The sequence below is a fragment of the Antrostomus carolinensis genome, unplaced genomic scaffold (genome assembly GCF_000700745.2).
Source record: "Antrostomus carolinensis isolate BGI_N321 unplaced genomic scaffold, ASM70074v2 scaffold22882, whole genome shotgun sequence".
NCBI classification, from domain to species: Eukaryota; Metazoa; Chordata; class Aves; order Caprimulgiformes; family Caprimulgidae; genus Antrostomus; species Antrostomus carolinensis.
Window position 1 is genome coordinate 31,305 of NW_010297865.1, and position 10,597 is coordinate 41,901.

At 35.7% G+C, this 10,597-nt stretch overlaps 1 protein-coding gene across 1 annotated transcript in view; it reads left to right on the forward strand.

Moving 5' to 3' along the window:
- Positions 1-10,597, forward strand: part of LOC104520556 (integrin alpha-V) — a 41,533-nt gene that overhangs the window by 29,083 nt on the left and 1,853 nt on the right. The window contains 10 exon segments of the mRNA XM_010162273.2: positions 200-267; positions 1,442-1,589; positions 2,771-2,863; positions 3,875-3,954; positions 6,074-6,154; positions 7,154-7,259; positions 8,165-8,323; positions 8,859-8,972; positions 10,542-10,595; position 10,597. The exon segment at position 10,597 is cut by the window's right edge and continues 65 nt beyond it. Of these exon segments, the coding sequence (XP_010160575.1) occupies positions 200-267; positions 1,442-1,589; positions 2,771-2,863; positions 3,875-3,954; positions 6,074-6,154; positions 7,154-7,259; positions 8,165-8,323; positions 8,859-8,972; positions 10,542-10,595; position 10,597 (904 nt within the window).

Sequence of the window (10,597 nt, forward strand, 5' to 3'; positions counted from 1 at the left end):
CCTAGAATTGCAGTGTGGTAGGATGATGCAGAGTGCCCCCCCATACATAAAAACTCATTTGTTCTCTTCTGAGATGAATAAGATTAAAATATCTCATAACCAGCTATTTAGAACATTTGGTGGTGAAACTATTATTGGAAGTGTATGTTAGAACAGATGCGGGAATTATTACAATAATATGCATTTGATTTTTGCATAGGCACATATTCTGCTGGACTGTGGTGATGATAATATCTGCAAACCAAAGCTGGAGGTTTCCGTAGAAAGGTAAATACCTGAGAAAAGTACTACAAGGAAAAGTAACTTCCCTACTCAAATTCTAAATTTCAAGAGCTTGTAATACTTTTGTTAAAAGGATGTATTGAAATAAGTAGGACTCCTCAGTGTATATAATCTAAACTTGTACTTATGTGTTTTAAGGAAAAGCCATTTTCTGCTTTAGCATGTAATACAGGGAAAGTGCACACCACTACCCCCGTCCTGGCTCCCACAGTATTTATTTGTATATTGGCTAGGCTGGGCATGCATAGCAAGCATAAACCAGTGTTAGCTGCAATTGTACCACTGTTCTGTTATTTAATACTTGATAGACACGTGAACAGGCATGTTCATGTGTCTCTCCAGCAAGGGGTGGAGTAGGGCTCTGTCACACATGTGAAAAAAATTTTTTATATTGGTAATATCTTTTATTAAACAGGGAAAAAAGAACCAAGTTTTAACTCATCATTCTTTCACGAGTCTGGGCTTTTTCTGCTTTGTACATCTGAAAGCCATTCTTAGTGTAGTATCTCTACTTGTAAATGTCATCTGTTTTTTGTTTTTTGGGTTTTTTTTATGTCCTTAGTGCTGAGCTATAGTACATGCACTTGTATGTAGGTGGTACAGTTCATAAACATATTAATTCGTGCAGATGCTTCAGAAACATTTTACATCAGTGGAGGTACAGTTAGGTTTCCTTGTAGTTGGTGAATGAAAATACATTGTTTGGAAAGATGTTCTTTTTGTATCTGGAATGTGTTACAGAGGCCTTGGCTGTATTCTGTAGTTGAGCCTTCCATCAAGTTTTGTTCTAAAGGTATGCTTGTACTTCTGCTAGGTAGGCATGTAATTCAAAAGGTACACAGTGATTTAACTGTTCATAATTGTTAGTTCTTTTTATTAAAAAAGGTGTCAGTGGTTTTGTGGTTTATTGTAAATTTTATAAGTAGGATTATTGCAAAACAGAATGTAACTTCTGCTCCATTTCTGTGATTATAGACGTGTTTCTGTTTTAAATGTAGGTGTAGAGCTCTCCTGATATTTCTGAAGCCTAGGTACTGCCTCTAGATTTCTTTAATGTCTTTGTGCAATTTCAGAATGTCTCTTGTTTCTATATGTTCAACCAGTTCAATACACTTTGAAACCTGAATGCAGAGCTCATTTTTACACTTGTTTTCTGTAGCGATCAGAAACAGATCTATATTGGTGATGACAATCCCTTGACACTAATTGTCAGTGCTGAGAATCAAGGGGAAGGAGCCTATGAAGCAGAACTGTTTGTCATCGTTCCCCCCCAAGCAGATTTCATTGGCGTTGTTCGTAACAACGAGGTAAAAACTTCTCTTTTTTGAGTAGTCGTATTTCAGGTGCTGCTGTGGAAGTCTGTGAGAGGGGGTCTGTCAGTGGCTTTTTTACATGTCAATCTTAAAGCAAAACACCAAAAAAATGTAAAGGTTCTTCCAAGCCTCAAGGCTATATAACACCTGGCTGGATGGTTCCAGTTTAGGAGCCTACTGCTGGCAACAGGGGAGAATCATCTGTGTGATGGAGCTTGACACATAGAGTTTATCTGCTATGTCTTTATTTGAACAGTGCCCTTGTTTAAATTTAGACTTAGCATGTCATGTGCTAGGTAAAGAGCTGGGCACCTGTGAGGCAAAGTCATGTTGGGTATTACTATTCTCTTCCACCTAAGTATGTGGGAAGTCTTGGGTGTTGGTTATCCTTACTCCACAGAATATTAAAATTTATTTCCCTACTTGCCCTTGTTGTATGATAAAATGTGTGTATAGCTTCTATTTCTTTGAAGACATGTGGGTATAGTTCAAATTTTGGTTTGGCCCATTATAACTATATATAAGTAATATATTTTCATGTTTTCTTCATCCTTGGTTTTATTCGGCATAATCTGTGATTCTATTAATAGATCTGTAAAGTTGCAGAATGTTAAGGGGAAAACTATTTTCCCCTCTATATCAAAGGATTCAAACTTTGATACCGCATCCTTCATATATGTTGGACCATGCCTTATTCTCCAGTTTGGCTCTGGTACTCTAGAGCTTTGTGATGTGGCTTTATCCAAAATCTTATAGCTCCTCTGAGACCTGTTTTTGCATTGCTAGTAAGTATTCATGTTATTTTGCCTTCCAATCTCTTATTTTCCTATGGACAGTTTTAACCCTGTCCCAGTCGCTGAAGTTTCTTCACATAGGTTTTAAAGAATCACATGGAAAAATGCTTTAGGTCACAAAAATCATCAGTCCTACCCAATATAAGAGTATTTAATTTATCTCTTTTATAACCTTGGAAAGAGGATCTATCTCTTATCAAAAACATTTGTCTCCATGGAGGCTTTCATACACAGATTTCATTTAATTTTAGTGGCTATGTTAAGACTGAGAAATTGTATTAAAATTAATACAGCATATCTAGAAATTTTCTCCAGACTTTCATCCAGGTGTCCAGATGTAAAGAATGTCATTCCTTTATATTTCTTTCTGGTTTATTGCAGGCTTTAGCAAGGCTCTCATGTGCATTTAAAACAGAGAATCAAACTCGCATGGTGGTTTGTGACCTGGGAAATCCCATGAAAGCAGGAACTAAGGTAAGATTTGGTCCAACAGATGTCTGGTAGCTCAAACAGGAGTGCAGCTGGCATTTTTCTTAATCACAGTAGTGTTTAGGCAGGATGTTTACTCATGGGAATTTAAGATTAGATCTAGCTGACATCTATCTGCTCACATGTTTGGTTAGTTTAGTGGTAACTGGTTTCAACTTTGAGTTTTTAGTTTTATGATGCAACTCAAAAGCAGTAGTTCATTATAAACAGTGGAATTAATGAACTCTGGTCTCTCATGAGTTTGTTTTTAGGTTTATCTGATACATATTTTTTAGTATATAATAAAGAGCTAGCTCATAACGCACCTTTTTCTTAGTGGAAACCTAATAGTGCTTCTCTATTCTGCCTAGTTTTGTGAAGTTTGAGAGAGAGTTTTGTCTAGTTGAGACCCCTGTGCTTCCACCAAATGTAGCTGAAATTGGAAGAATTAAAAAACTATTAGTGGGACCTGGCAGATATTAAGATGATATGACATAATAAGTCTTATTTTCTGAGGAAATAAAGTGCAAATCTATCATAATTTTAAACAAATTGTTGGAGCTTTTTTTCCAAGAGACATTTTGTATAGATAAACAAATGCTATTTCTAAAATCTTTCAAAGTATATCAAGCTGAGCTGTACAGATGCAACTGTCATGCACTGACTGTGAACAAACCTTGTGACCTAAATTGAGAACCACTAAGGTGTGCCCTGTTCTACAGTACTTCTTACAACACATAGGGATGCTCAGTTATGTGTAAAAAATAGCCGAAGCAAGGAGGGTGAGCATGATATAAACCTTACGTTTCTGCTTTGAGACAGTGATGCATCAGCCGAAATCCACAGAGAGATTTCTAGTCCTGGTGAACTGGACAAGTTTTATTTGACAATTCTCTGTGTGTGTTCTCTTTGTGACCATGTGCCTCAAGCAATTTCGTTGTAGCATAACAGCATTAAGAAGCTTTTGCCATGTATTTTATTGTGCTTCCACTGAACCACAGTGATTTTTCTCTAAAGCTCTTAGCTGGCCTGCGTTTCAGTGTGCACCAGCAGTCTGAAATGGATACCTCCGTGAAGTTTGAATTGCAAATCCGAAGGTATGGAATTCTATGAGTATGCACCTCACCTGGTAGATAACATGCTGAATAAATAGACTGTGAACTGAGCCTTTAGTTTCACCCTGGACTAATTCTCTACTCTTTGCCTTGTAATTGTTTAAGAAATTAACACATCTTTTCAATGAATTATGTTTTCTAAAATAGAGGAAAAATATCTAAGAAAATACAGTTTTCTGTTTGAATGCAGTTTCTTTTGCTTACAGGTTTTAGACAGGCCATGGCACAAGTGAAGTACTAATAATGAGGAAAAAAAACATTTAAAGTGTTTCAAGAAAAACTTTGTATTTTTTGTGCCTGAGTACTGCTGTGATCTCCTGACACTTGTGTAGTGCCACAGAAAGACTTGTGTCTTTGCGTTTCTAGCCCTGCTTTAAAACTGATGTTGGAACTTTGAATTCCTTCTGATGTAAAGCCAGAATTTCAAATTTTATGTATTCTGATGATGAGGTATGTCTTTCAGAAAAGACAGTGCACATGATCATCTGAGCAGAAGCAACATGCAGTGAACCATTTGAAGTGTTGTACAGTAGCCAGCATAAGAGTCTAAAACTAAAACGGAACAAAACAGTAGTGTTCCTGTTAATTACAAGATGAGCACAGTGCTTTCATATAAATATGAACTTATACCTGCTGGAGATAATATTTAAGATTTGGAGATGTGATCAATAGGAATCTCTTTTCCCAGTACAGTTTTATGTTGCTTAATGGACAGTACAAATACAGCTGCTTTTTTCCCCATGGTGGACCAAAAGCTTTTTTTTTTTTCCATTTAAGAGCTTAATTTTTTTTTTTAATGTAATGAATACATTATTCTTATCCACATATGCATTTTTCATCTACAAGAGTTAAATAAGTTTAAACCTGCCATTCTATTTTAATGATACAGTGGTTTGCCATACTGATCAAAGGCTTTGACAGCATTAAATATCTCTTTGATCTCACATTGCTGTCTGTTCAATTTTTTCCTTATTCTACCCCAGCTTGTAAGCTGTGCCAGTGATATGTGGCTTCAGTTCTTCTTTGCAGAAAGTTATCTTCTCTGGGGTGTCTGTTGTCTTCCTTAGGCTCACTAACTGCCTTTCACTAGGAGAAAAAACAGGTGCTTAACTCATGCTTCTCTTCTGATGGTGGAGAAAGGAAGTTCCTGTAACATTTTACAACTTTTACAGAAGGAATTTCCTTACATGACTTCTAAATGCAAGAACAGTGATGCAATTCAACATGGTAATCACAGTTTATAGTGACAGGCACTATCAAGGTGTTATCTTGAAGAGGTTTTAAAGATCACACTAATTGTCTGAAACTCATAATTCCTAGCAGAACAACTCCAGTCTCTGGAAGGATAAGGTATTTACGGGTCAAGAAGAAAACACTTGCATGTATTTTCAATTACAGCAGCAGTGAGAATAATTAGAGGATTTAAGATCTTTGTAAAGGAAATTGGTTAGGTAGATAGAATAACCAGATGTGTCTAAGGAGATCGGGATTCTGTTCCTAGCTCCACTTAGAGGGAAATAGGAGTGTTCTTTGTATTTATTTTTCTCTGTTTACAAAGAAAGTCTGAAGAAATTTTATGTATAAATGACTCTACGTGCCTTAAAATCTGTCCTCTCTTGGTATATCTGAAGTGTAGGGATCGGATGTGAACTGTATTCATTTACTGGTTCAAACACTGTGAAGAGAGGTAGGCAAAAGTAGCCCTAGCATAATTTTCTGCCTAGTTTGAGGCCACGTCCCTGAGCAAAACAAATGCCCTAAAGTGGAACTTAAGGCTTTGCCAGCTGTAGGGTTGGTGTTATCCCACAGGACTGGCATTTGAATTTTCTTACGTGCAGCAGCTAAGGAACAGAGTCAACTTTAGTTTTGTGTCCTTTATTGACTTCTCCCTGCTGAGGGACCTCCAAACTGCATTGATGGTGGGACTGCCATGCATTTAAATGAGAACTTCCTAGAATGTGCTCCTTGGTTTTTAGTAAATGTGCTTTCCTACAGTGGCTCAGGAGTCACATTATGATGTTACATACAATTGTTTTAAGGGTTTTTTTAAGAAATATTTAGCTTATTTCATTTAAGAAATTAACTTTTATTTTCTCTGCAGTTCCAACCTGTATGACAATGTAAGTCCAGTAGCATTCTATCAGGCTGACCTTGCCATTTTAGCTGCTGTTGAAATCAGAGGGTAAGCATTGGTGCTTTTTTAATAAATGTCTTTCTCAAATGAGCTTTGCATGTTTACTTCTTTATAATTCAATGAACTTTCTTTCAGGTCTCCATAAGTTTTCTGGATGCCTTAGAGATTTTTAATCATAAGGGAAATATAGTTCTCTCTAGTCACCCTTTATCTTAAATAATTCTGAATAATTACAAAATTAATTCTAAAAAGGAATGTTGTGCCTCTGTTACTGGAGGTTTTTTAGAAGGAGGGAAAAAAATCGCCCCTTATTTTTGCAGTTGCACACATTTCTCTAGATCACTTTCCTCTTCCACAAACTGACTGAGTTTTCATCCAAAAACTCCTGAAACTTTTTCTAAAACCGAAGTTGAAAATCTTATAGAAGATAAGTTTGCAATGCCCTCAATGTAATAGTATTAATACTGTAATGACTCCATTACCTCAATTACTTCTGCTTACCAGAAATCTATACTTCACACCTAAAATCTATACAGTCCTCTTGCTTAGTCAGTTAAGTCATCATTTTCAAAAATTTCCACTACATTCATTATTGTGAACTGATTTTGTTAAAATTTGAGAGGTGAGGGGATGGCATAACTGAAATGAATTACTGCTAGCTTCACTGTTTTCAGTGCATGCTGAGTTATTCTTGTGACTGTGCTGATAAGTCTCAACATCATCAATATTTCTCATTATCAAAATATTTCACACTGTGGTTTTTGGATGACAAAACAATTAAATCTTTTAATGGTTTACTAGATGTTGTAGGACAAATGCAAAGTTCAGGAAAAAATATTTCTAAATGCATAGTTTATCTCTTAATGTAGAGAAGAAATCTGAACATTTAATATACAAGCCACTCAACCTCTGTTCTTTCCGTTTATATATATACAGAGGATGAAAAATTGGAGATTGTACTTTAAGTGTGTTGATTTTTGAGAATTGTTTTGAAACTATTTATTGTTTCATACTTTAGAATAACAACTTGTTTCCTCCACTGTTTAGTGTGTCGTCTCCTGATCACATATTCCTTCCAATTGCAAATTGGCAGCCAAAGGAGAATCCAGAAACAGAAGATGATATTGGGCCTCTAGTTCAGCATATCTACGAGGTATGCAATTACTACTAATTTCAATTACACAGTTCTGTGATAAGTTAAAATAAACAAATCTTCAGGTATAGCTTTTCTCTGGAGTAAATTCTTGTGTGGGAACAAAGTTATTTTGGTTTTTGTTTGGTTGTTGTTGTTGTTTTTTAAATGCTAGGTCAATAATCGGTATCTGCAAGAAGGGGTTGAATGCCTGCAATTAGTAACAGGAGTGACCAAATAGAAGAGGCTGATTTCTTTACATCATCACACATATTTTCTAGCCCTTTGAAATCTAGATAAAATGTTTGAAGTAACTTGAACTCAGAAAATGATTCATGGCTGTACATTTTTTAGTATCCTCATTTATATTCCAACTGTTCTTAATCATTATTGTAAAGTCTTTTGCCTTGAAAAATTTTAAGTATTTAAAATTTCCTTAGAAGAATGATCACAGCTTTAATTTAGATTGTTTAATTAAACAAAACTTACTGAGAGCACTGTGTGAATAAGAATAGTTAAAAGTTGTTCTGTAACTTACAAGACCATTTATCTAAAGAAACTTATGAGTGTGTGTATCTGTGCTCAGAGTATCTTGGCTGAGACATGTACAGTGGCTGTGATTCCTGCTATACACTACAAAAACCCCCCATTTATTCAAGGAAAAAAAAATAATGCCAAATAACTTTTCTTTGAAGCAAATTTTATCAAATTACAGAATTAATTTTAAGTTTTGCCTGTTGGGGCATGGAAGTTTAGCTACCATTTTAGGTGAAGTTGTTGATGCTACTGCCATAAGTGCTTGGGGGCAGGTGTAGTGGCAGTATAGTTTATGGCTTAAATATAAAAGAAAAACTATATGTGCATTAACAAAGAAGGCAGCACTGTTGGCTTTTTTAAAAATCTGTTAACTTTATTTTCCTAATCAGCTGAGAAACAATGGTCCAAGTGCATTCAGCAAGGTGATGATGACTCTGCAGTGGCCTTACAAATATAAAAACTACACACTGTTGTATATTGTTCAGTATGAAATTGATGGTCCCATGAACTGCACTTCTGATACAGAAATCAATCCATTGAAAATTAAGGTAAGCAGGACTTTTCTTTTTGAGTGGAATGAAGTATGTTTGTTAATTTTGGAAACACACTCAAAACACACAGATCCTTGAGAATATCTAGCACTGTCTGAGTTAAGTTTTCCTCTGTTGTTGAGGAACAAGACTGCATTGTTTGATACTACTTGTCAATGTATATATAGCAGGTGACACGAAAGGGAGACCTGAAATGTTGAGGAAAAATTTTTAATAAATGATTCAAAATGGAATTATTTATTGCAGTCTAAGAGTATTTTTTTCCTATACATTAAAATTTTTTGAGTTGAAGAAGAATTAAGATACTCAAGGCTCTACATTAGGTCTTGGTAGAAATTTGCATCAGTGATCTAGAAAAGGCAGGAGTAACATTTTAATTATCGCTGTAGGTAAAGCCAGGTTCTGAAGAATAGCTTGGATATAGAGAGAGAAACCTGATCAGTTATATATTTTTCTTGACCTTAAATCTGAAGTCTGCAAATATCTAAATGGAATAATTATTTATTATTTGAGTTTCCTTGGTGTATCCTAGGTTTCTGCTTCTAAAGATGATGAGAAGAATGAAACACTTAGCAGGGAAGACAATCACAACCATCGTATCAGTCGAAGGGATCTAAGTGCCGTTGAAGGAGACGTGCATACTTTGGTAAGCTTTCAGCATTGATATGTTGATAATATTGGGGGTTTTTTTAAATGGAGATTTGAAAGCTCCATGAGATGAATTATTTCAGAAAATCCATGTTCTGTATTTAAATGGTTAACAGACAAAAAAGTCATATGCTCTGGAGCTGTTTTGTTTTGTTTTCCCAATGTGAATCAGTTTTCCTCAGGGTAGTCAACCAGTGAGGCATATGCCTACAGTTTTGTGCTCTTATGTTTGAAGTCCTTAAAAACAAAGGTCAAGTTGGGCACTTCATTCAGTGTCAGTGTTCTATATTGTGCTATTCCCTGAACTTGAAAATCAGTACTTCATAGGAGGAAGGCTGGTAAAATAGCCTAACTGAGAAGCAGCAGGTGAGTGCTGCAGTCATCTTTCCTACACATTACAGTTGGTTTCACAACATGTTTCCTAGCTGATCAATGTACATTCTGCAATCAGACACATGGAGGACCTGTCCTTTCTAAACAAGATTCGAAATCTGTAATATGAAGTAAATATATTAATGTATTCCTGTCTTTGTAACTGCACTTGCAGAAACAAAACTACCCTGGCTTTGGGTAAGGCAGGACAGGAAGGCAGCTGAGGTAAATGCTTGGGAGTTTAGGGTGGACCAGTGGGACTGGGGCAGTACAGCCCTGATTCCAGAAATGTTTAGACTGTGGAGAGGACAAAAAAAGGGCTGAGCAAAGAAAGTTAAAATAGGAATTAATTTCTGATTTTTATGGTGAGAAAAGTTACTTTATTTTTTTAGATATAAGCTACAAATATTCTTCAGTATCTATAAATGCAGTTCTGAAGTGTGTGGTGGTATGGGGTTTTTTATTTATTTTGTTTGTTTTGTTTTGTTTTTTAAAGGGCTTGGTTTTTGCCAGATCTTCCCTATGACTTAGCAGGATTTCACCTCAGAGACTAATACCCAGTATTCATAATAATTTCACTGAGTTGTGCTTACAGTGGCAGAGGTACCTACATGGTACAGTGCTTTTATCTGTAGTACAGCTGAAATCACAATTACCAGATGAAGCCTGGTTTTGCTCTGCTTTCTTCTTGAAATACTGATCGCTTAGCATCAATATTATCTGATGGATTTTAATTGAAATGTGGTTGGGAAAGGCAAATTTAACATCTGTAGTGTGAAGTGTGGCTTATAGATTGGATCAGTCAGTCAAGTTTGAAGACTTATGTTGAATGCAACGAAGCATATTTTGTTGGCACCAAGTGAAGTTAACTGCCATGAGTTTTCCTGTCAAAAAACCCTCTCCCTACCCTCTGACATTTTTTCCTGTGTATGTAGATAAAGTACATACTTTAAAGCTACTGGTAGCTGTTTCACCTTTGGGATCCAAGAGGCTCACATAATATTTTTCTGATTGCAAACTTCTGGAACACTATAAGTAATCATTTAATACCGGGGTTTATTTAATGTATTTGAATAGTTTATGGTGATTTGCCAGGAAAATAGGACTATGAAGTATGTGTATGAGTAAAGTAATACCATTAATGAATTTTCAGTTATTTTAATAATTGGAATGTCCTTCCTATTTTTATATGCAGGGCTGTGGAACTGCTGATTGTTTAAAGATAGTCTGTCAAGTTGGCCACCTGGAAAG